Source organism: Periophthalmus magnuspinnatus, chromosome 13, assembly GCF_009829125.3.
Source record: "Periophthalmus magnuspinnatus isolate fPerMag1 chromosome 13, fPerMag1.2.pri, whole genome shotgun sequence".
NCBI classification, from domain to species: Eukaryota; Metazoa; Chordata; class Actinopteri; order Gobiiformes; family Gobiidae; genus Periophthalmus; species Periophthalmus magnuspinnatus.
In genome coordinates this window covers 22,438,836-22,463,805 of record NC_047138.1, presented here as the reverse complement: position 1 = coordinate 22,463,805, position 24,970 = coordinate 22,438,836, and the positions used below count along the sequence as shown (strand labels likewise).

The window sequence follows — 24,970 nt, the reverse complement described above, 5'->3', positions numbered from 1 at the left end:
TTCCCTCAGTCACCGAATGTGTTACTTTTGGATTTGTCAAAAAAGGGTCAACTTTGCTGTGTGACATCTCTTGAGAAGCTGTGGTTTCAAAAGGCAGGACTATTATTACAGAAACAATAAAATAAATTGTGAGACCAAAATTGTGAACTGTACAGTTTCAGCAGGGGGCCCCAGATTTCCCTCTCCACACACACTTCCTCCAGCGAAACATAGTCCCTCCAGCGTGTCCTGGGTCTTCCCCGGGGCCCCCAGACAGCCCTTAACTAAGGGCCCCGAACCCCATACTCCCAGAACACCACGAGAGATACAGTCGAATGCCTTCTCCAGATCCACAAAACACATGTAGACTGGTTGGGCACACTCCCATGAACCCTCGAGGACCCGATGGAGAGTATAGAGCCGTTCTAGTGTTCCGCGACCGGGACGAAAACTACACTGCTCCTCCTGGATCCGAGGTTTGACTATCGGTGATTTTCCTCTCCAGTACCTTGGAATAGACCTTACCAGGAAGGCTGAGGAGTGTGATTCCCCTGTAGTTGGAACACACCCTGCGGTCCCCCTTCTTGAACAGAGGCACTGTCCCCGACCGCCACGCAATGTTGCAAAGGTGTGTCAGCCAAGACAGCCCCGCAACATCTAGAGACGGATCTCCTCCATCCTCGGAGCCTTGCCACCTCAGTGACTTCAGCCAGGGTGATGGACAAGTCCACCTTTGAGTCCTCAAACTCTGCTTCCTCCTCAGAAGACTTGACAGTGGGATTGAGGAGATCCTCAAAGTATTCTTTCCACCGCCCAACAAAGTCCCCAGTTGAGGTCAGCAGTTCTCTGCCCGCAATGTAAACAGTGTTGGTGAAGCACTGCTTCCCCCTCCTGAGGTGTCGGACGGTTTGCCAGAATTTCGTTGAGGCCAACCGATAGTCCTCCTCCACGGCTTCCCCGAACTCCTCCCAGCCCCGAGTTTTTGCAACTGCATGGGCTGCGGCACGCTTGGCCTGACGGTATCTGTCGGCTGCTTCAGGAGTCCCACAAGCCAGCAGGGCCTGATAGTACTCCTTCAGCCTGACCGCATTCCTTACCTCTGGCGTCCACCACCAGGTTCGGGGATTGCCACCACGACTGGCACCAGAGACCTTGCGACCACAACTACATGCAGCCACATTGATAATGGAGGTGGAGAACATGGCCCACTCAAACTCCATGTCTCCAACCTCCCCCGGGATATGGGAGAACTCTACCGGAGGCGTGAGTTGAAGACCCTGCAGACAGAGGGTTCCATCAGACGTTTCCAGCAGACCCTCATGATACACTTGGGTCTGCCAGGTCTGTCCACCCGAGTGTCCAAGACACGCAGCAGAAGGTCAGATGACACGATGACAAAGTTGTTCATCGACCTCCAACCTAGTGCCATGTGCAATGATGGACACCCTTGTGCTCGAACATGGTGTTTGTTATGGATAAACTATGACTAGCACAGAAGTCCAATAACAAAAAAACACTCGGGTTCAGATCAGGGAGGCCGTTCTTCCCAATCACGCCCCTTCAGTTGCCACTGGCATTGCCCACGTGGGCGTTGAAGTCCCCCAGTAGAACAGTACCCCTCCCAGGGACTCGCAAGAAGGCCGGGTACTCTGCACTGCTGTTCGGCCCATAGGTCGAAACAACAGTGAGAGAGCTGTCCCCGACCCGAAGTGCAGGGACGCCACCCTCTCGTTCACAGGGGTGAACTCCAACACATAACGGCTGAGCTGTGGGGCAATGAGCAAGCTCACACCAGGTCGCTGCCTCTCCCCATGGGCAACGCCAGAGAAGTGGAGGGTCTAGCCCATCTCAAGGAGTTGGGTACCTGACCGTGGAGGTGAGCCCGACTATATCTAGCCGGTACCTCGCCACCTCCTGCACAAGCTCAGGCTCCTTTCCCCCCAGCGAGGTGACATTCCACGTCGCTACAGTCAGATGCTGTGTCTGTGGACCAGGTCGTCGAGACACATGTCTTCGACCGCTGCCTAGTCCTCTACGCACTCACGCCCTATGAGACTCTCTGCGGGTGGTGAGCCCACAGAGAGCCCTCCTTTCGGGCTAAGCCCAGCTGGGCCCTGGTTTCTGGCTATATTGTTTTAATTACATGATGAACTTGTCCACCTTTCCTCGGAATACAGGTTTTAGCCTGGTCTATTCTCATATTTTATTGCTAATAGAGAATATGCCACATTGACTTTAATCCACAAGGGAAATAGTTCTAGCTGAGAACCAACTTTTCGCACCAAGAATCAATTCATTGGAGGTATGACTGTAGCAGCTGCTTCAACATGATAGGACCATGCCTTTCAGAAAGAGCACTGGAATTCAGTACCATCACTACCCGGTAAATTGGTGATCTTACCTTGAAATGCGTGATACCACAAATGGAAATGGTATTGTAATATGATCCTGTGACCATCTGCTAATTTGTAAAAAGATTATTCTTAGTTTTTCAGTTTGATGCAATTCTCAGAGACTCAGAGTAATTGATAATGTATCTACTAGTATTCACTAGATACTGATCAGAGACTGTATATAGAAGTAATGTTCATATCTTAATTTTAGTTATTTAAAAACAGCATGATCATGCAGAGGGGGTTTATACCAACATTTTAAGACCAAAATGATGAGCTGAGAGGTGCCACCATTTTTCAACAGAAAGTGAATTGGAGCCAGAGGTGGTGGAGCCAGTTTGCGCCCATGCTCACTTCCTATTTATTTATTTATTTATTTACTTATAGTGGACAGCGCATGTTGACCAACAGTAACTGTTTAACATGCCAGAATTAGCCAAAAGGCTAGTTTTCATCTGTTGTCCGTTGCCATGATGTACAGATGGCTCCTTATAAAAACATTTGCAAGCATGGTTAAAAAGTAGAAAAGCATTAAGTCTTAAGAAGTGAATCATAGTGAAGAAAAATAATTAAAACAGACAGGTTATTAAGAACAGCATGCAATTAATAACAGTAAAAGATTATGTTAAAAAAGCACAAGAAAATAAACAAAGGGGCAATAAAAGATTTGTTAAAGCAGAATTACAGGGAAGCACATGCAAAGGACAAACACTAGATGGCAGCAGCAGGAGTTTGGTGTTGACAGGTCTGATTTGTTAAAAGCCAACGTTTAAATTGAGACTTAAAGGAGCTGTATGTGGAGCTCTCCCTGATAATTGTAGGGATGCTGTTCCACCCCTTAGAAGCTCTAACAGAATAGGCTGATTGACCAAATGCTGTCTTTCTGAATGGGATCACACAGTCTCCTCTTGAGGCTCCTCTAGTGATGCGGTTTGAGCTTGATCTTAGGCTAACAAAGACATTGAGCGGTGGAAGGGCGAGTCCATGTAAGATTTTATAAACAAAGCAGGCATCTGTGAATCTAATCAGATTCTCCCAACTTAAAATATTATATTTAGATAAGATGCTGCAGTGATGGAAGTGGCATGGTTTTTTGTCTAGAACTTTGAGTGTCTGTTTATACAGTGATTGTAGTGGTCTGAGTGTGGTATGGTTGGCCTGGGACAAGCTCGTCAGGCAGTAAGTCAGGTGTGAGAAAATCATGGAGTGCATGTAAATATTGGCTGCTTGGGTGGACATAGAATTTCGGATGAATCTGAAATTTGATAAATTGAATTTGACCCTTTTGATGGTTTGTTTAACATGTGACTTAAAATTAATATGTGAATCAATTGCGATGCCAAGGTACTTATATTCTTCAACCAATTGTAGTTTTTCACCAGATACAAATATGTCAGGGTTTGTGGTGGAGTTGACACTTTTAGTGAAGTACATGCCAACTGTTTTAGACACATTTAGTTGAAGGCAACATTTGATTCAACCATTTGGTGACTTTGATCATAGCATCTGTAGGTTTGAGAGCAACTTCGTTTTTGGAGGATCCTTGAACAAACAGGACTGTGTCGTCCGCATACATTTGGATGTTGACTTCAGGGCACACAGTTGGTAGGTCGTTTATATACATACAGAACAAAAGAGGACCAAGGATTGACCCCTGCGGCACCCCAGTTGATAAGCAGAGTGGTTCAGATTGATAACTGTTGATTCGAACTGTTTGTGAGCAATGGAAAAGATATGCTTCAACCCATTTTATGGCATTATCAGAGAAGTTAAAGGAAGAAAGTTTGGACAGTAATATCTTATGGTTGACAGTATCAAATGCTTTTTTTAAATCCAAGAAAATGGCACCAACAACACCGTTATTGTCACAGCATTGTCACAGCAACACAGCATTTAGCGCGCTAGCTATGTCCATCCATATATTAGCGTTGTCACAAAAATTTCGATACTAAAGAACAGACTCAATACTTGAGGCCGATTTAGATACCCAAATGATTATTTTAAAAGCTCTTAGACAATATTGTAACAAAATATAATAGTGTTTGTTTATTATACCATATGGTCTTGTACCAGTTCTGATAAAACTCAAGCTGAAACTGTTCAGGAAAGGTCCAATTGTATTCAGTTATGTGATTTTTTTTTTTTCAGTACGAATACAATGAGTATCTAGTTTTGATACTAGTTTTAGTATCAATTAGTATCTGATTTTTTATACTTTTGGCAAGCCTACTATACAGTCTATGGTACTGATGAAACAAATGACAAATAGGGCAAAGCTGGACCAATAGTTTTATAATTGTTTTTAGTGTTAGCTCTTAAATCCATTGTACTTGAATTCTGATAAAATCTAAATGATGACCTGGACTCTTATAAAATCATATTATTTATTCATTTATTTATTTATTTACTAGTTTTATAATTTTGGAAACTACATCGCTCATCCCTGCCCTAATACATTTGCTCTTACTTTGCACAATGGCTGGTGATATTAGTGTATGGCAGTGACCTGTTTGAGCACGTCGGCTGAGGTCTGGTAGGAGCAGTCGAAGATGACGTAGAACTCTTTGCCTTTCTTCATCTCTTTGAGCAGCGGCCGAGCGTCTTTACTTCCTGTGGGCAGCTGTCGGATTTTGATCTTGATACTGTACCTCGAAGGAGCTTTGATCAACTCCTGCAATCGAATTAGTCCTGGAATGTAAGAATAAAAGTACTATTGGTCATTAATGTCTGGGCTTATCTCAGCAACTACTGTATATGTTTACCTCCACTATTTGACATCATTTTGTTGGTAATTCAGAAGTTCTCCTCTCCCCTTATGTACCAAACAAAAAATGTTTTTATATTTATGTGCATTTTTGAGGTTTTCCAGCTGGCTAGAGTCCACTTACACAATAGTTTAGTAATGGCTTAACCTCTTATTACCCTTCACTGTAATCCTTTCACATAGAGTTTGAGAACCACTGTTCTAAATTAACTTTCACATACAATTTAGAGATCTCACAGTAGGCCTGTCACGATAACAAATTCTGAAGTGTGATATATTACTGAATCAAAAATACGACAATAAACAATAATATTGAAACCCAACCATAAAGCAGAATTTTCCCCAAAAAAGTATTCTCAATGTACAATATTGTTAAAACATTTGAGCTGGAAAAAAGAACTAGCTGAATGTATTTGTAGTGAGTCAAGTTCGTAATTCAACCTTCTACAGCTCAATTCTCATTGTAATACAGAAAAATAACCAAACAGAAAGTTGATATAGAACAGGCCTACTCACTGGCTCTGTCCAAATCAACAGCTAGAAAATTATGTGAAATACATTGTTTATTACGGGAACTAAGGCCTGCATCTCGTGATGTAACCCCATTCAAAAATGTGCACTGGGCTTGGTAAAACGCATTCTCCTTTTCTTGCCCCATCATCTAGAACATGTCCATTCCCAATCACCTTCTGAGAATTCACAATTGTAATGGATTGAAAAGAACACTTATATAAACCTGCTTTTAACGGTTGCATTGTACTCACCCGTAGCATCCTCGTAGACCACAGTGACAGTCTTCCACTTGTAGTACTGCACAATATCAAGAACGGCGCGGCTGATGGAGGCATATTCGGGGAACAGATTGACGTAGAAGCTGTCCTTGTTGTCCACAGATGGGTGCTTCCAGCGTGTCTGGATGTGAGGCACCTCCAGAGCATTACAAATGGACTGGACTGCACTGACTGAGGAGCTGTGAGAGGGGCCAAACACCGCACCTACGCCCAGTGCCAACTGGTCACAGGCTAACAAGACAAGGACAGATGTAATTAACATAAGTAATAAATAATTCAGGTAAACAGGGCTGGTAATCGCAATACAATACACAATAAGTTGCATACAATACAGCAACCATTGATATACACTTAATCTGAGCTACAAAGATGCAAATATGTCTTAATCGGTACTATTTTGCAAAACCACTGTGTGTGCAATTGTTTATAAAACTGCTCTGAGCTCAGTTGGTAGAATGTTGCTCTACAAATCTGAAGGTCAGCAATTCAAATCCCACTCCCAATACTATCTTAATAGGTAGAGGAGTCTTAACCCGACTTAACCCGTCTCACCCCCAGCGTCTATTTAAACTGGTCTGAATGGGTGAGTGGTTTCTTGATGTAAAACATTTTAAGTGCCCATTGGAAGTAAAAATGAGTAAATAAACATAACCATTTATCATTTCATATAATGTAAAAATATTGAAAACTTAATTATGTACACATAAATGCATGTTGTCATTTTGTTATTGTTTAATTGTTAATGATAGTAAACAGTGAACATCCTGTTACACAATGTATAAACTTCCTAGCTTAAGCTCAGATTCAGAGCCCTCTGTGTTACGAGATATTGTGGTCACTGTATTACGTGGGTGAACTGAAACTATTTGCATATACATCAATAACACAGAACCAGCTGTTGTAGTAATGTAATCTAAAAATAGATTAGAACACCAGTTGATTCTTGATCAACTAAGGACATGTCATGAGTATCAATTAATCGACTAAAAGGAGATGCGCGATCATTCAGATCTGATACAGAGAGGTGAACGGTACCTTTGTAATGGAAATTCAAGTATTGTGTCATTATTTTACCTTTTAGAAATCACATGGCCTCGTAACTAAAACTCATTTGGTTTGGTCGTCAAAGACAGTGTTAGAAAAACCTTTCTCATGTCAACCCTTTTGTTCCCTTTTGGTGGCTAGACTTGTTAAGATGTGTTGTAATGCAAGTGAAAGTAGTTGCAACCAGACCATACAGTCGGCTTTCAATCCCTCCCTATTGACCCCCTGAGGGGACCCAGCTCATGAATGTCTTCAGGAGCTGGTCTGACCACACCTCAGCAGAAGTACCACACTCCCTCCCCTGAAGTGTTTCACATCTCGTATCGTTTCTACTCCACATGCTACTTCACACCTTGTATTGTCTCTACTCCAAATGTTACCTCTTGAGGGGAACCAGCTCCTGAATGTCTCCAGGTGCTAGACTGACCACCCCTCAATGGGAGTGTCACATGCTTACTTTGAAATGTATGTCCTCTGGTCATCTCAAACTATATAAACTGGGTGCTTTCCAGCATTCGGGGTCTGACATAAGGGGGAGATGCTGTCGGACCTATTTCTTGCAAGAAATAAACTCTTTGTCTTTGCTTCAACATTCATCAGAGCCTGCAAAAGGAGTCTTATTTCCATGACAATTTCTTGGTGTCAGAAGGGTCTTTCCTCAATCGATCGTCTGGGACAAACTGGTACAGGGACTGGCCATCCTAGGATGATTTTTTCCTTTTTTTCCTATCCTCTAACCTCACATTTCGAGATGGGAGGACTGCACCCAATGTCCCAGATCATCGTTGCTGGAACAACAAACTCAAATTGTAATTGGACAAAGGCCTGGTGAGTTTGAAACATTGACATAATTATCTTTTGGGGTAAACAAATAAATAAATAAATTGTAAATATCTAGCATTTGGGCTTGCATGGCTTTTTGCTTCTCATAATAGAGTAAAAAAAACAAAAAATAAAGAAAGGAACGTTGTGGGTTTGAGTCCCATATAAGCCGGCAACCAGCAATACTACTGTCTAGCATAAAAATATTTTTTAAAAAGGGCTAGCAGTATCCAGGTGAAAGTCCTGAGTCAAGAAAACAGGAGCTGAACAAATTAAGGCAGCCACAGACGTCCTGTGAAATACATCTATAAAATGGGAAGCACAAAGTCAAAGGAGAGTGCATCAAGTCCAATTGTAGATATAATGAAAGCAAAGTATGGGGATAAAAGTGTTAAATATTTGCATGAATGGGCTGCAGAATATGGGTTTCCCATAGGGGGTACTTTGAAGTTAAAGAATCTGCAAGCATTTGAAACCAAAATATGTGACACTGAGGCTGAAATGAGAAAAAAGAGAAAAATGTCTGTGAAAAAATTGAAAGTTACAAAGAATGTTTAGAAATGTGGAAAACTGAAGCTGAGAATAGAAACAGAAAAACTTTGCAAAATCAACTACCCTTCTCAAAGGACAACAATCAAATGTGTGATGTGACTGCACCCCACTCGCAAAAGATTTCTTTGTCTCCACACTTGACGGCACTGAAGCTGGATCCTGATCTGGACGGTACCCATCGGACTTGTCACACCAATCCTCCACCGTACACAACACCACAGCCAAATGGACAATTACAATCCCAGCCGAACAGAATTGATCTTCCTCAGCAAAGTGAAGTGCACTCACAACGGACAATCTCACCAAATGCACCCCTTGCTGTTGCACTGCAGGAGTCACCTCCTATTGCTCACAGATTACGCCAACGACAGGAAGAGGCAACATTTAACATGCCCATGGTTGAGGTCTCAAAACCAGAAGGCCCAACGCTAGTTTTTCACCCTTGGATCACATCAGAAATTGCAGCTGCTTCACAACATTTGCCAAACCCCACCCACTCTGGTGAAAATTTTGCTAAAGAACTTCTTACATTTTGTCAAGATTTTAAACCCACTATGAGTGAACTCAAAAGAGTACTACTAATGAGGATGAAACCAACTGACTGGCACAAAATTGCAAATCAACTCCAAAATACTGAACTGCGGTGCAATCATGTGGAATGGGAACATGACTCTAATGCTTTATACAGAGACTTTTTAAACAACATCTGCAGTGCCATCACAAAAGCCTTCCCTGTTACTATTGACACTGACAAAATTAATGCCTGCAAACAAAAAGAAGATGAAGAACCCGAGGATTTTCTCACACGATTAACTGAACTGTACAACACTCATAGTGGATTTACAAGACCTGTTACATTAGGGGACATTCGTGATGTGTGGGAAACTTTTTTTTTTTTTTATTTAACCTTTATTTAACCAGGAAGGTCCCATTGAGATTAAAAACCTCTTTTTCAAGGGAGTCCTGGCCAAGAGGCAGCACATTTCAAAACAAGTACATACAAACAAACAATGTTAAAATTGCATAGATCATGAAAAACAGTTGCACAGTTGAAACATACTTATGTACCTATTTTTTAAATGGACTAAAGCCAGAAATTGCTTCAGCTGTCAAGCAATCATGTATTGGGTGGAATGATGCCCATCTAACTGAGCTAAAAAGACATGCCACACATGCACAAGAACAAATACTCAGTAAGAAAAAAACAAAACAAGACAAAATGCAGAAAGAACTTCATATGGCTGCAATAACCATGTACAAGGCAAACAGAAGACATGACTATGGAAGCCGCCCTCACAGCATACATTTTCATCGTGGGGGACAAACAAGGCGTGAACCCAAGAGAAGATCAGCCCTTCCTCATGATGTATGCTATCGTTGTGGACAAAGGGGACATTGGACACGCAACTGTCCACTTTCTTCAGAAGCTTCTTCAAATACGAGACTTTTGGCTATAACCAACACATCAGATTGACTAGAGTCGGATGGGACCGGAAAGAGACGGATCCCAGCTGATGAGCCTGATTAACCTACAACTTCAGAGAAAGGTACTGCACCACATACCCCCACAGTACAAAATAGTACCCCTACAACATATGGTCAAATGTATGTTCAATATACATCTCCAAACTTAAAAAAATTCCCACAATATTGTTTAACAATCACAGATCAAATTGTATCATTTTTAGTAGATTCAGGAGCAACACATTCTGTCCTAAAAGCCATACAATTTAATCCTAAACCTCCATTAAGTGGAAAATATGTGTATTCAATTGGGTCATCAGGTCAAACAATCAAAGAAAACATCACCATTCCGCTACAATGTGAGGATGGGCCAAATTCAAAATTCACACACTCATTCCTACTCTCACAACTATGTCCCATCAACCTCATGGGAAGAGACCTCATGTGTAAATTAAATCTGTGCTTAATCTCTACACATGAAGGCATTAAAGTATGTAGAATATCTGATTTGGCTTCTAAATTCTCCAACTCTTTTGTACAATGTGCCACTGAAAACCTCAACTATACTTACTATTGGCAAATGCAAATTTTACATTTTTTTTCCCACACTTTTTAAAGATATTCAAAACAAAATTTGCCCAGTGGAAACAGAATTTCAAACACCGGAGAATCTGCAATGTATCTCCCATATGTCAGCCGGACCTGATGAGCAATATGAGAAAGGTTGGTGGAGAGAAAGAACTGACACACTTTCACTTGATCATGTCTACTGGAACCAAAACAAATGTCCTTTGTCTGTATCTCTCACACCAACCCAACTCACCTTCTTTTCTATTGCTAGCTCTGTACCACATATTCCTTTGTCTAAACGTACCTCTGATAATTGGTATGATTTGGGTCCTTTTGTAAAAAGTTGTCAACAAGCAAATGATTGGACACAAACGTCGGATCCATTAATTTTTTTTTTCACCATCATTGCAATGTTTTTGTAAAAAACTACAAGCTATTGTGCATGCTTTGAGAACTGTCCAGCTGGCACCTGAAAGCGCTTATGAATCAAGCTGTTTCCTAACGGAAGAACAAGCTGCAGTTGTTCCAGCCCTACAAGAAGTTCCTAAAACTCTGTGGGCTGTCAGCAAATATGATGTTGGCCTCATCAAAAATTGTGAACCTGTTGTGATCACCCCAAAATCTAACTTTAGACCATGTAAACCCCAATATCCCCTTAAGCGCGAAGTAATTGAGGGAATAACACCTGTTTTTGAATCTCTAAAAGCATCAGGAGTAATTGTTCCGTGCGATGACTCCCCTGTGCGAACACCTCTATTCCCAATTAAAAAGATTAGAGAAAAAGAACAGCCTGTCGAATGGCGTTTTATCCAAGACTTACAAGCAGTAAACGCTGCAGTTCAACCTCGAGCTCCAAATGTTCCTAACCCATACACAATTCTGTCCCAAGTTCCTCCTGATTCAAATTACTTTTCTGTTGTAGATCTGTCAAATGCCTTCTTTAGTGTACCAGTCCACCCTGACAGTCAATATTGGTTTGCATTTAACTTCAATGGCCGAGCTTACACATTTACTCGCTTGTGTCAAGGGTATTGTGAAAGTCCGACCATTGATGCACTCAGAAAAAGTCTTGAACCCCTATCCTTTCTCCTGGGACAGCCCTACTTCAGTATGTAGATGACATAATGATTTGCAGTCCAACTATACAACAATGTGAAAGGGACACAGTCAAACTCCTGCAACACCTTGCTGCAGAGGGCCATAAAGCTAGTCTTTCAAAATTACAATTTGTTCAAGAAAAAGTCACATTCCTGGGTCACATTATTACATCAAAAGGTAAAAGTCTGTCTCCAAAATGCGTTGAAGCCATTCAAAATCTTCCAAAACCAATTACAAAAAAACAAATTATGTCTTTCCTGGGAATGTGCTTTTATTGTAGACAATTCATTCCAAATTATGCAATCTTAGAAGCCCCGCTCAGCTCCCTAATTCACGGTAAAAATTTGCAATCGCATGACAAACTCACATGGACACCTGATGCTGATCATTCATTTACCACATTGAAAATAGCTCTCCAAACCACTCCCACTGTTGGGTTACCAGACCCAAACCGACCATTCACACAAATGGTTGATGAACGTAATGTTTGCATGACATCTGTTTTGTTACAGGATCACGGGGGAAAAATGCGACCTGCTGCTTACTTTTCAGCCAAACTGGATCCTGTTGCTGCTGGCATGCCAAGATGCCTTAGAGCAGTAGCTGCTCTAAGATGCCATTATGGCTGAAAAAGCCATAATGGCATCTTTATTTGTTACAGGAGATGTGGATGCTGCAGAATTTCTCTTTTTTTTCCTTTTCATGTTCCTACGACATAATCACACACTAACAACACTAACAACTAACCAATAACAGTTTTGGGCTTCACAAAATGTTCCTTTCAGAACAGTAATTTAAGTGTTCTCTTGCAGCAGAAGATAACTACAACTATTGACACATGTATATATACATATATATAAATGTGTCAAAAGGAGGGATGTTAGATGTAATAGTGGTGGAACATTGGTTCACTAAAGGTTTCTCAACATATGCGCAGAAATACTGCCAAAGGTGCATTAGCTGTGCTGTGCATAATGTAGGTAAGACAATTCCAATGACACAGGCTGTTCATGCTCCACCAGAACATCCATTTGAACATCTAATGATGGACTTTATTGAATTGACACCGGCACAAGGTAAGAAATATTGTTTAGTAATGGTAGACATGTGGTCAAAGTGGGTTGAAGCATTCCCAGATAAACATCAAAGCAGTCAACCAGTAGCAAAAGCTTTATTAACTGAAGTTGTTCCACGATGGGGAATACCAACTAAAATCAGCAGTGATAATGGAAAACATTTTGTTAACACAGCAATTACATAAATAAGCAACTTCCTTGGCATTGATTTAAGAAAACATTGTGCTCATCATCCAGCCAGTGGAGGGGCTATCGAAAGAGAAAATGGCACTCTAAAAGGGAAATTAGCCAAATGTTGTGAGGAAACAGGACTGACAGGGATACAAGCCTTACCTATTGTTTTAACTCACATGAGAATGCGAAAAAGGTCTAGAGTAAACATGAGCCCTTTTGAAATCCTATTTGGCAGACCACCATCTCTAGGACTAGGTCCTAACGTTAGGCCACTCCCCTCCACTGGATTATGTGAAGATGATATGTTACAATATTGCAAAAACTTATCTTCCACTCTCTCTCTCATCTCTCAGCAGGTGAAAACAGCCCTTCCAACACCTGCATCCAAACACCTCCACAACTTCCAGCCTGGCGACTGGGTGATGGTAAAGGACCTGCGGAAGAAGCATTAGTGTTCCAGACGCTGGCAAGGTCCTTTCTAGGTTCTCCTGACAACACACACGGCCGTCAAGACTGCTGAAAGAGCAACGTGGATACACAGCAGCCACTGCAGGAAGGTCCCACATCCCAGAGATGACCCAACATCTACAGAGAACCTCCAAGCACCAGCCGCAGAACCAGCTCCCCAAGGCACAGCCATCTAACGACTACATCTTCTACAATGGCAGATCTTTCTACCCATCTTCACGTCTCAACCGGTACACAGCTGTCCAACATAGTGTGGATCATATTGGTCATTTTACCTTTGCCCTTGGATACACGAACACTGTCAAGCCTACAAACACCCGCCAGCCGTGAGAGTGCAACAGAAATGGATGAGAGTTTTCTGGGAAACTATCATGCCAAACAAGCTCTTACTAAATGCAATCACAACACTGCATGCGCTCTGGCACTATTGAACAAACAGGACTTACAGATTGATGGGAACTGTTGGATTTGTCACACACTGTCAAACAGATGGCAAGCAGAACCATTGACAGTAAAGTCAGTGCTACAGACTCAAACAATACAGCAGTCCCAGTCATCTTGCCCTATTCCCCATGGAATGATGCTGTTGCTGATTGCTGGCAACCAAATTCGAAACAACATGCCAGTAGTCCCACATCCTAAGATCACTTGTTTAAAGAATCATCCTGCGACAAGCAACATAGTGATTAATGTTCCTCTTCAGAATGCAGAAACTTGTCTATGCTCAACATCGACACAAGGCCCATACCTAGGACACTCTCAATGCCAAACCAAAATATACATGAACAAAGACTCAACCCAAAGTTGTTTTTTTAACTGGACTAACGGCACTACAATGCATTTTCCAAATACTGTCTTCTAAACCTGGAATTATGTGGTCATGTGGCACAGAAGCTTATTACAGTTTGCCACCTGAACTCCAATGGTCTGAATGCTGCCACCCATCTGTTGTTACCACAGGGATAACAGTACTATATGAAGACAAACATGTTCGAATTGAACGTGATCTTTCGGGAGTGCCCCACTCGTACAAAGGTTGCGTTCTGTCAGACCCATGGACGACTCCAGGAGCAAACATAGGATGGTCTGTGTTCCTAGGAGGAGGCACCGCTGCAGCCCTGAACAAAATCAATGGACTAGCCTGGTCGGTATTGCAACTGGCCAATGAAACTGAATCAGGGCTCACACTAGTAAATGCAGAAATGGCTGCCATTAGAACAGCGGTCATACAGCACAGGCTCGCACTGGACATTCTGCTGGCTGAAAAAGGTGGTTTGTGTAAACTGATAAATGCTTCCTGCTGCTTCCACATCCCAGATGAATTCAACAATATCACAGACATTATTAAACACATGCAAGACTCCATTCAGCCCCCCCAGACTGACAGACAACTCATGGCTCTCGTGGCTTCAGTCCTGGAGCCAAGACTGGCTGTCTTGGATTTTAACAACGATCATGCCCATTCTAATGATATTTTTCCTTGTATGCACTCTAACCCCATGTATACTGAAGTGCATGGTTAATGGCGTGGTCAAGAACATGACAACCTCTCCAACTTTCCTGCAAGAGGACACTGAACACAATGTCGCATGGGAAACGTCTTCCCAAGTCCCAGATGAAACTGAAAATCAAAAAACCTATCAAATGGACTCTGATTCAGATGATGAATTATTTGTATTGAACTAGTCACGTTTGTTATATTATGGATTGACCTTGCAACACTGTGAAACAACAATAATGATGATGCATTTTAAATCCATTCGGAAATAATGTGTTTGATAACAAGTTGTTTTATCAGAAAATTGCTTTAATTGTATATACATTTTAGCTCATTATTATCTTTTGCGTTAATATCCTTGCGTTATTTTAATTTTTGTGTTTATCATTCTTATTGGTCTTGGTATTATTATTATTATTATTTTTTTTTTTTGGTTATGTTCCTAATACAGTAATGTTAAAGTTAAACATGTGACATGATTAATGAATAATCAAAAGGTGGGATGTGTAATGGAAATTAAAATATTGTGTCATTTTTTCCCATGGCATTGTCATTGTATCACATGGCCTCGTAACTAAAACTCATTTGGTTTGGTCGTCAAAGACAGTGTTAGAAAAACCTTTCTCATGTCAACCCTTTTGTTCCCTTTTGGTGGCTAGACTTGTTAAGATGTGTTGTAATGCAAGTGAAAGTAGTTGCAACCAGACCACACAGTCCCAATCCCTCCCTATTGACCCCCTGAGGGGACCCAGCTCATGAATGTCTTCAGGAGCTGGTCTGACCACACCTCAGCAGAAGTACCACACTCCCTCCCCTGAAGTGTTTCACATCTCGTATTGTTTCTACTCCACATGCTACTTCACACCTTGTATTGTCTCTACTCCAAATGTTACCTCTTGAGGGGAACCGGCACCTGAATGTCTCCAGGAGCTGGACTGACCACCCCTCAATGGGAGTGTCACATGCTTACTTTGAAATGTATGTCCTCTGGTCATCTCAAACTATATAAACTGGGTGCTTTCCAGCATTCGACATAAGGGCGAGCTGCTGTCGGACCTATTTCTTGCAAGAAATAAACTCTTTGTCTTTGCTTCAACATTCATCAGAGCCTGCAAAAGGAGTCTTATTTACATGACACCTTCATAAGTAAAAAGTCAGATTAAACTGACCAGTCCTCAGATTCCATTTAACTAACTCCATGCAGTGTCATTTCTGTTGTCCCATCCTCACTCCTCACCTCTCCTGGAAGCTTCAAAACTATCAAACAGGTTGATCCTCTGAATGTCGTAGGTCAGCGTGGTGTTTGGCATGAGTGTCCGGTTACGGTTAATATTGGTGACAGCGAATTTGAAGGCCAGTTCCTCCACTCCGACGGGGTCATTCTCCAACGTCTCAAAGATGCCCCCTGTGGACGCACAAGGCAGTACAAATCAGTATTAGTCTCAGAGTTAATCCCTAAATCTCGGCCACTTGTCTAATTGCAGATTTGGAGGCTACTGTTATTGACAATTGTGTAACCTTGGTTTTCTTCAGGCACAGAAATAAAACATGTGAGAGATAGTTTAATCTGGCTCCACTTGGAATTTCCCTCTTCTAGCCTATTTGCATGACCAAGTATGTCATACTGGAGAATAGTGTTGTCAAAAGTATTGAAAATCAGAAATGAATCAGTACAACAAACTAGTATCTAAATTTGATATCAATACTAAAAAAGTCACATTTAAAGGAACAAAAATGAACCTGAATAGCTTTAGAATGACCTTGAGCTATATCAGTTCAGCCATATAGACTAGTGTACGCCCATGCACCACTGTGGAACCTACCTGAATAACAGGGATTACACAGACATAAGACTAAATGGCAGTACAAAAGAAAATATGATTGAATGCTGAAAATCACATTTTATACTAGTCTACTTATACTTGTTCTGATACAGCTCAAGATCATTCTGCTATTCAGGAAAGGTTAATTTTTGTTTTTGTAGTGATACCTGCTAAAATTAGTATTCAGTTTCAGTACTAATTGGCGCTAAAACTAGTATCAAAACTAGATATTCATTCAGAACAAATATAAGACCTGGACGACTGAGGGATTACACAGATAAAAGACTTCATGGAGATATAAAAGAAAGTATTATTATTTAATGTTGAAATGTTTTTTTATTGTTATTGTGTTATCAGAATCAGTATCGAATGTACTTCTCATTTCAGTATCATGACAACACTAGTCTATTTACATAATCATCATTCAAAAATACAACAAATCATAATATCCTAGAGAAAAAAAATGTGAAAGGTTCATCTATATGTTGGGCCTTGTTATAGTTTTTGTAAATGTTGGACATCACTTACAACAGAAATACATTGGATATCAATATTGGCTGAAAAAAGGACCATCCCAGATCACATACATACTAGCTTTGACTATACAGTTGCAAGAATTCCTTTGGGAGTTTTGCATGAATTGGTCATAAAATGTGTTCTGAACTTCATCTAAGTCACAACAATAGAAAAACACAGTCTGCTTAAAATAATACTACACAAACGTTATATGTTTTTATCTATTTATTTAACATAGCATGTAAACATTCACAGTGCCGTATGTGAACCTTTGGACTTAATAACTGGTTCACCCTCCTTTGGCAGCAATAACCTCAACCAAACATTTCCTGTAGTTGCAGATCAGACCTGCACAATGATCTGGACAATGATCTGGTGAAATTTTGGACCACTCCTCTTCACAAAACTGTTTCAGTGTAGCAATATTCTTGGGATGTCTGGTGTGAATCGCTCTCTTAATGTCATGCCACAGCATTTCAATCGGATTGAGGTCAGGACTCTGACTGGGCCACTTCAGAAGGCATATTTTGTTCTGTTGAAGCCATTCTTTTGTAGAATTACTTGTATGCTTTGGGTCATTGTCATGTTGCATCACCTGTTCTCTGCGGAGCTTCAGTTGGTGGACAGATGGTCTTAAGTTTTCTTGCAAAATGTCTTGATAAACTCTGAAAATAATTTTTCCATCAATGACAACAATCCATCCAGGCCCCGAAGCAGCAAAGCAGCCCCAAACCATGATGCTCCCTCCGCCATGTTTTACATTGGGGATGAGGTTTTGATGTTGGTGTCCTGTGCCTTTTTTTCTACACACATAGTGTTGTGTGCTTTTTCCAAACAACTCAATTTTGGTTTCATTTGTCCACAGAATATTTTGCCAGTATTGCTGTGGAACATCCAGGTGCTCTTTTGCAAACATGCTGCAATTTTTTTTTTTGGACAGCAATGGCTTTCTCCGTGGTCTGCGCCCATGTACTCCATTCTTGTTTAATGTTTTCCTTATTGTAGATGTGTCAACAAAAATATTAGCATGTGCCAGAGATTTCTGTAAGTCTTTAGCTGACACTCTAGGATTCTTCTTTACCTCATTAAGCATTCGGTGCTGTGCTCTTGCAGTCATCAGGACAACCACGCCTAGGGAGAGTAGCATCAGTGCTGAACTTTCTCCATTTGTAGACAGCCTGTCTTTACAAAGAATGGTGTGAAAAGGGAAAAACATCCAGTATGCGGCAGTCCTGTGGGTGAAAATGCCTTGTTGATGCTAGAGGTCAGAGGAGAATGGGCCGAGTGATTCAAGCTGATAGAAGAGCAACGTTGACTGAAATAACCACTCGTTACAACCGAGGAATGCAGCAAAGCATTTGTGAAGCCACAACACGCACAACCTTGAGGCGGATGGGCTACAACAGCAGAAGACCCCACCGGGTACCACTCATCTCCACTATAAATAGGAAAAAGAGGCTACAATTTGCACGAGCTCACCAAAATTGGACAGTTGAAGACTGGAAAAATGCTGCCTGGTCTGATGAGTCTCAATTTCTGTTGAGACATTCAAATGGTAGAGTCAGAATTTGGCGTAAACAGAATGAGAACATGGATCCATCATGCCTTGTTAACACTGTGCAGGCTGGTTGTGGTGGTGTAATGGTGTGGGGGATGTTTTCTTGGCACACTTTAGGTCCCTTAGTGCCAATTGGGCATTGTTTAAATGCCACGGGCTACCTGAACATTGTTTCTGACCCTGTCCATCCCTTCATGACCACCATGTACCCATCCTCTGATGGCTACTTCCAGCAGAATAATGCACCATGTCATAAAGCTCGAATCATTTCAAATTGGTTTCTTGAACATGACAATGAGTTCACTGTACTACAATGGCCCCCACAATCACCAGATCTCAACCCGATAAAGCATCTTTGGGATGTGGTGGAACGGGCGCTTCGTGCCCTGGATGTGCATCCCACAAATCTTCATCAACTGCAAGATGCTATCCGATCAATATGGGCTAACATTTCTAAAGAATGCTTTCAGCACCTTGTTGAACAATGCCACGTAGAATTAAGGCAGTTCTGGAGGCGAAAGGGGGTCAAACACCGTATTAGTATGGTGTTCCTAATAATCCTTCAGGTGAGTGTATAATATAATATATTTCATTGGACCGCCTTTAGCTTTGATAACAGCACACTTTCGTGGCATTGTTTCAATAAGCTTCTGCAATGTCAGAAGATTTATTTCCATCCAGTATTGCATTAATTTTTCACCAAGATCTTGCATTGATGATGGTAAAGTCTGACCACTGCGCAAAGCCTTCTCCAGCACATCCCAAAGATTCTCAATGGGTCAAGGTCTGGACTCTGTGGTGGCTAATCCATGTGTTAAAATGATGTCTCACGCTGAATCACTCTTTCACAATTTGAGCCCGATGAATTCTGGCATTGTCATCTTGGAATATGCCCGTGCCATCAGGGAAGAAAAAAATTCATTGATGGCATAACCTGGTCATTCAGTATATTCAGGTAGTCAGCTGACCTCATTCTTTGACCACATACTCTTGCTCCTACGTATTTGCTTAGTTAAATCTAGGCGGTGCCTTTTTTTTTTTTTTTGGCCAGGCAGTGTATGTGACCAAGTGAACCTCCACAGTATATCATTAAACATATTTATTTTGCATTTATTTAATTGCAGGTGTTTTAATTGACAATAAATATCTTGAAAAACATGTAACTTACTGTGAGCGAGCTCACCACTCCACAGATCTGACCTTTATTGGCCTGATTGCATCACTTGCTTGTCTCCAATAAGAGAGGTAAGCTTAATGCCATAGTGTGTTTTATTGTATTCTATTTGAGCATTAACATCTCCATGGAGACAAGCAGGTGCCTGGTGGGGAACCCTCCATCAGAATAGTTGGCCTAGTGTCTTTAATATCAGCACAATCAAATGTAAATTTAGACAGTAGTACAGAAACAATATTAAAACAGTGTCGCTCTATGAGGCCTCATACAAAAATAAGCACTGTATGAATTTAAAGGTGCCAATTTGAACAACGTATGTAGTTGTTGTTTTTTTTCATTAGCATTGATAGCATTAGCAACATGGAGCATTAGCTGTGGCATAAGTTGCTTTTTACATAATTATAGAGCTATATTACAAATGACAAAGACCAGTGTATAATGCAGAACATCAGAAGCTAATGAGTCTTAGCTGATCAGTGCATGTCAGAAATTTGCAGATAAAATAGTATAGCCCTGTATCAACTGACTTTCTCTTATTTGGTTTTGTACTGAAAACAAGTTTAATTCTCTGTTTACCAAATTGAGGCTAGGCAATCACCATGGCACCAGGGGAATCCAGATATACATACATATATATATATATACACACACACACACATAGCAATATTATTCTGAAGTAACGTTACCTTAAATTTTTGACTTCTCTACCCACCTCTGAATATCAATTTCTCATATATTTTTCTTATGTAACACTTTTGGATGCCTTTGCAAATTATCCCTGTAGATCAGTGCTGTATCTATGTTTCAAAAAGTGACTGTGAAATTTGATTGATTTAAACAGGCTTGTAAACCCCCAAAGATTTTAAATGTGAATAGCCTTTTTCTCATAGTCCACACTGAGGCAGCCTTGTCTGAGCGCTACTCACTGGACATGGGGCTTCAGTGTGTCAATACTGATAAAGAAACCATATCAGCATCTAGTGTAGGGACTTGGGGACTTACCTAGCATGCCCTGTAATATATACAGACATATATGACAAAATGAGAGAGTGTGCGTAGGACTGGGAGAATCTAGAGTCCATGGAACAAAAATAGCAGCTGATGCCTCATTTGCATGTTGTTGTTGACTTCTAATCACATGCTAATCATATGCATCAAAGAAATTTAAATTTGGGAAATACTAAAGCTTGTAAGCAGGCTGCAGAGTTAGACCTAAAGGTGGGACAACATGGCCATGGTAAGACTATTCCAGCCAGTGATATGATTTGATATTAGTTAATGCTTGGCACAGCTATAAGAGGACACTACGGCCAAACCACCAAATGAGTAAACAAACATAGTATTGTCATTGTTAAATCGATTTGAATAAAAACACCTGTCAGTACCCTATGATTTTTGCAGACATCGGATCCTTTTATCGCACTGCCAAAGAAAACATTTAAGATTCAGTGAGCCCTTCATTTCCTCCTTTTGGATACACCACACAGAGACAGACACCACCTCCTTGCTGATTTCCACCTTAGATTAGCTCATGTTTTATTTTCATATGTCGTAATGAGCTGATTTCCTGAAAGAGGTGCATGCTGGGTAGTATGGGTGGGGAAATATCATTCTTTAATACTCCTAGGCCTTATGCGATTTAAATGTAAATGCTACTTCAATTTTAATAAGTAAAATTAAAAGATTGTATAAAACTATGACTATTCAAATTCTAAAACCTAGATTCAAAATCTTAAAAATACTTATGTACCTTGCTGTGTAAATTAAATGACAAAATAAATTTTTTTACGGCAGGTCGATCAACAAGACATGTCCTGTCAGTCGCTTAGTTGTCGAAAAAGGGGGTGTGGCAACAATCAAAACTATTACACATGTCTATGTACCTGAACTAAACCGCACTCACAAGAATACACCTGGAGGGGGAGTTAATGCAAAAATAACTAAAAAAGTACTAGGAAACAATTTATATAAAGAATGATTACACTTTTGAACCATAAGGTTAATCTGCCTTTTTACAGATAAATACCAAAAAATACCAAATCTTCTACTAACTCACTCACTCACAAACTCCCATCTCCTTTTTGCTGTCATTTCATATAAATCCTTATAATCTAAATAAAGTAATCAGAATCAGAAGACTTTTATTGCCATCGTCCATCGTCATCGTTCCAACTAGGAACTGGTGATAAAGTGCAACATAAAAACACACTGAATAAATACAAATACAAATAAGGCATGCACAGAGTTAATATATACAACAGCAGCATCAGAACAACAGTGCAAATGTGGCTTATTAAAGTAAACGGTATATAAAGTGTCTAGTTTTGTGCGGATATTATAAAGTATGAGACAAACAGCAGAGGGGAAGAAACTGTTCTTATGATGAGAGGTTCTGGTCCCAATGGTGGCTCAAATTGTCCATGTCTAGGGTGACATGGACAATTTGAGCCTGTAGACGTACAGGTCCTGTAGAGATGGAAGGCTGCAGCCAATCACCTTCTCAGCAGAGCGCAAAATGCACTGCAGTCTCTCTCTCTGTACCTGGCAGTGGCCCCAGCGAACCACACAGTGATGGAGGAGGTGAGGATGGACTCAGTGATGGCTGTGTAGAACTGCACCATCATCTGGACTGGCAGCTTGGCTTTCCTCAGCTTCCGCCCTTTCTTGATGAGGGAGCTGATGGTCGGCTCCCACTTGAGATCCTGAGTGATGTAGGTGCCCAAGAAGCGGAAGGAGTCCACAGTGATGATGGGGGAGTCTGTCAGGGTGAGGGGAGGCAGGAGGGCTGTGACTTTCCTGAAGTCCGAAATCATCTTCACTGTCTTCTGGGTGTTGAGCTGCAGGTTGTTGCTGCTGCACCAGGACACCAGCCGGTCCACCTTCACTCCTGTAGGCAGACTCATCGCCATCTAAGATGAGCTCGATGAGGGTGGTGTCATCCGCAAACTTAACCAGTTTGACAGAGTCGTGGCTGGAGGTGCAGCAGTTGGTGTACAGGGAGAAGAGCAGGGGAGAAAGTACACAGCCCTGTGGAGATCCTGTGCTGATAGTCCAAGTGTCCGAGACATTCTTCCCCAGCCACACGCACTGCCTCTGGTCCGTTAGGAAGTCAGTGATCCACCTGCAGGTGGAATCAGGTATGTTGAGCTGAGCAAGCTTGTCCTGGAGCAGAGCAGGGAGGATGGTGTTGAACGCAGAGCTGAAGTCCACAAACAGGATCCTGGCATAGGTTCCTGGGGAGTCCAGATCCTGGAGGATGAAGTGAAGGGCCAGGTTAATGGTGTCGTCTACAGAACGATTGGGTCTGTAGGTGAACTGCAGAGGGTCCAGGAGGGGGGAGGTAAAGGACTTGAGGTGGTGCAGAACCAGGTGCTCAAATGACTTCATGACTACAGACGTCAGCGCCACTGGTCTGTAGTCATTAAGTCCAGTGATCCTGGGCTTCTTGGGGACGGGAACAATGGTGGACAGCTTGAAGCAGGCTGGGATGTGACATGACTCCAGGGAGGTGTTAAAGATGTCCGTGAAAACAGGAGCCAGTTCCTCAGCACAGTTTTCTGCTAATTGTTTGTTGTCCACAGCGGGAGGGGCTTTGGGTCTGTAGTTGGTGATTTGCCTAAGCCAGGGGTGTCAATCATGCGGCCCGGGGGCTGGGGGGCTGGATCCGGCCCACCTACAGACTTGATCTGGCCCTCAGCTGATTTGTAATAAAAATACACTCAGCATTTTTTTTTTTTTTTTCTGCTCGCTAGCACACTAGCATCATCTTCGAAACCGTAATAATCAAACTTAATAAAACAAAGCTGCGCTCAAAGCTAACACACAAGCACTTAAATGACATTTTGAAATTGGCAGCTACTCAGGATATGATGCCTGGTATTGATGCACTTGTGCAGGCTAAAAGATGCCAAATTTCTGGATCAAAAACAAAGCATGACTAAATCCTGAAAAATAAGACGGTAAAATGCTGATGATTTTAGGTCTGGATCTTTTTTTGTTTGTTTGTTTTTATGTGCAGAATGTTGAGTTCAAATCATTTCTGTATTAATCTGCACATGCGCTAATAAAATCTAAATGTTTTTGGGTTTTTTTTCAAAATTACTGTATTGAGTTGTACTGCAAAAAAAGGAGACAGTTTCAGGTTGTTCTTAATATTTTATAAAGGAACAGTTCTCTTCAATAAAAATATTTTACATGTTTCTCTGCACAAATGTTTCTACTTATTGCTAGTATTTATGCTGGTCTGGCCCCCTTGAGATCAAATTAAGTCGTATGTGGTCCCCAGACCAAAATGAGTTTGACACCCCTGGCCTAAGCCCTCTCCAGACAGAAGCAGAGTCGTTGGTGGAGAAATGCTGTTCCAGATGTGTATTGTATTTAGCTTTAGCCTTTTCCACCTCTTTGCTAAACGCACACTTGCTACGCCTGTAGCCTTCACGATCTTCTGCCCTGTAAGCCATCTCCTTTTCCCTCCTCAGATGTCTCAGTCTGGTTGTGTACCAGGGTTTATCATTGTTAAAAGTCACCCTGGTACATGATGGAATGATGCTGTCCTCACAGAACTGAATGTATGACATCACACTGTCTGTGTACTCATCCAAACTTTCTGTGGCAGCCCTGAACACATTAAAGTTTATAATGTCTAAACAGGTGCGAAGCTCCTCCACAGCCTCACTGGTCCACTTCTTAGAAGTCCTCACAGCAGGTTTATAGAGTTTCAGCCGTTGTCTGTAAGCGGGGATGAGGTGAACCATGACGTGATCGGACAATCTTAGAAAAAACATTATATATACTATTATGTCTACTGACCCATTAATTGACCAAACAACTAAAGGCTATAGACTCAGAGAACAGGACGAAGGGAGTGTGACGTCACCCCCAGAATTCAGCTCAAGTCAAATGAAGCTCATGGAGGCTAGCAGTTATAAGGGCAAATCTGGAGCTGAATTCCGTATTTGGAATTCCGACAACGAGAAATAAAACTACCGAGATCATGTAGAAAGAGTTAATAGGAACATTTTAAGACCAAAATGACGAGCCTGACAGTTACAGAGAGAGGGGCCACAGTTTTTTAATAGAAAGGGAATTGGAGCTGGAGCTGATGGAACCGGAAGTGTGCCCATGCTCACTTCCTATTTCCTATTCTGCTCATATAGTTGCCTGTCAAACCTAGAATATCTCCCTATATAGGCTTGTCACGATAATT

At 41.4% G+C, this 24,970-nt stretch overlaps 1 protein-coding gene across 1 annotated transcript in view; it reads right to left on the bottom strand.

Annotated features, from left to right (window-relative positions):
• The window catches only part of LOC117379840 (glutamate receptor ionotropic, kainate 1), a 47,942-nt gene extending 25,365 nt beyond the window's left edge, over positions 1-22,577 (bottom strand). Inside the window, exons 1-5 of the mRNA XM_055225817.1 lie at positions 22,383-22,577; positions 20,767-20,776; positions 15,931-16,098; positions 5,901-6,158; positions 4,879-5,060 (exon numbers count right to left, since the gene is read on the bottom strand). Coding sequence (XP_055081792.1) covers positions 4,879-5,060; positions 5,901-6,158; positions 15,931-16,098; positions 20,767-20,776; positions 22,383-22,577 — 813 coding nt within the window. The remainder of the gene's footprint in view (positions 1-4,878; positions 5,061-5,900; positions 6,159-15,930; positions 16,099-20,766; positions 20,777-22,382) is intronic.
• Between the last annotated feature and the right edge of the window lie 2,393 nt (positions 22,578-24,970).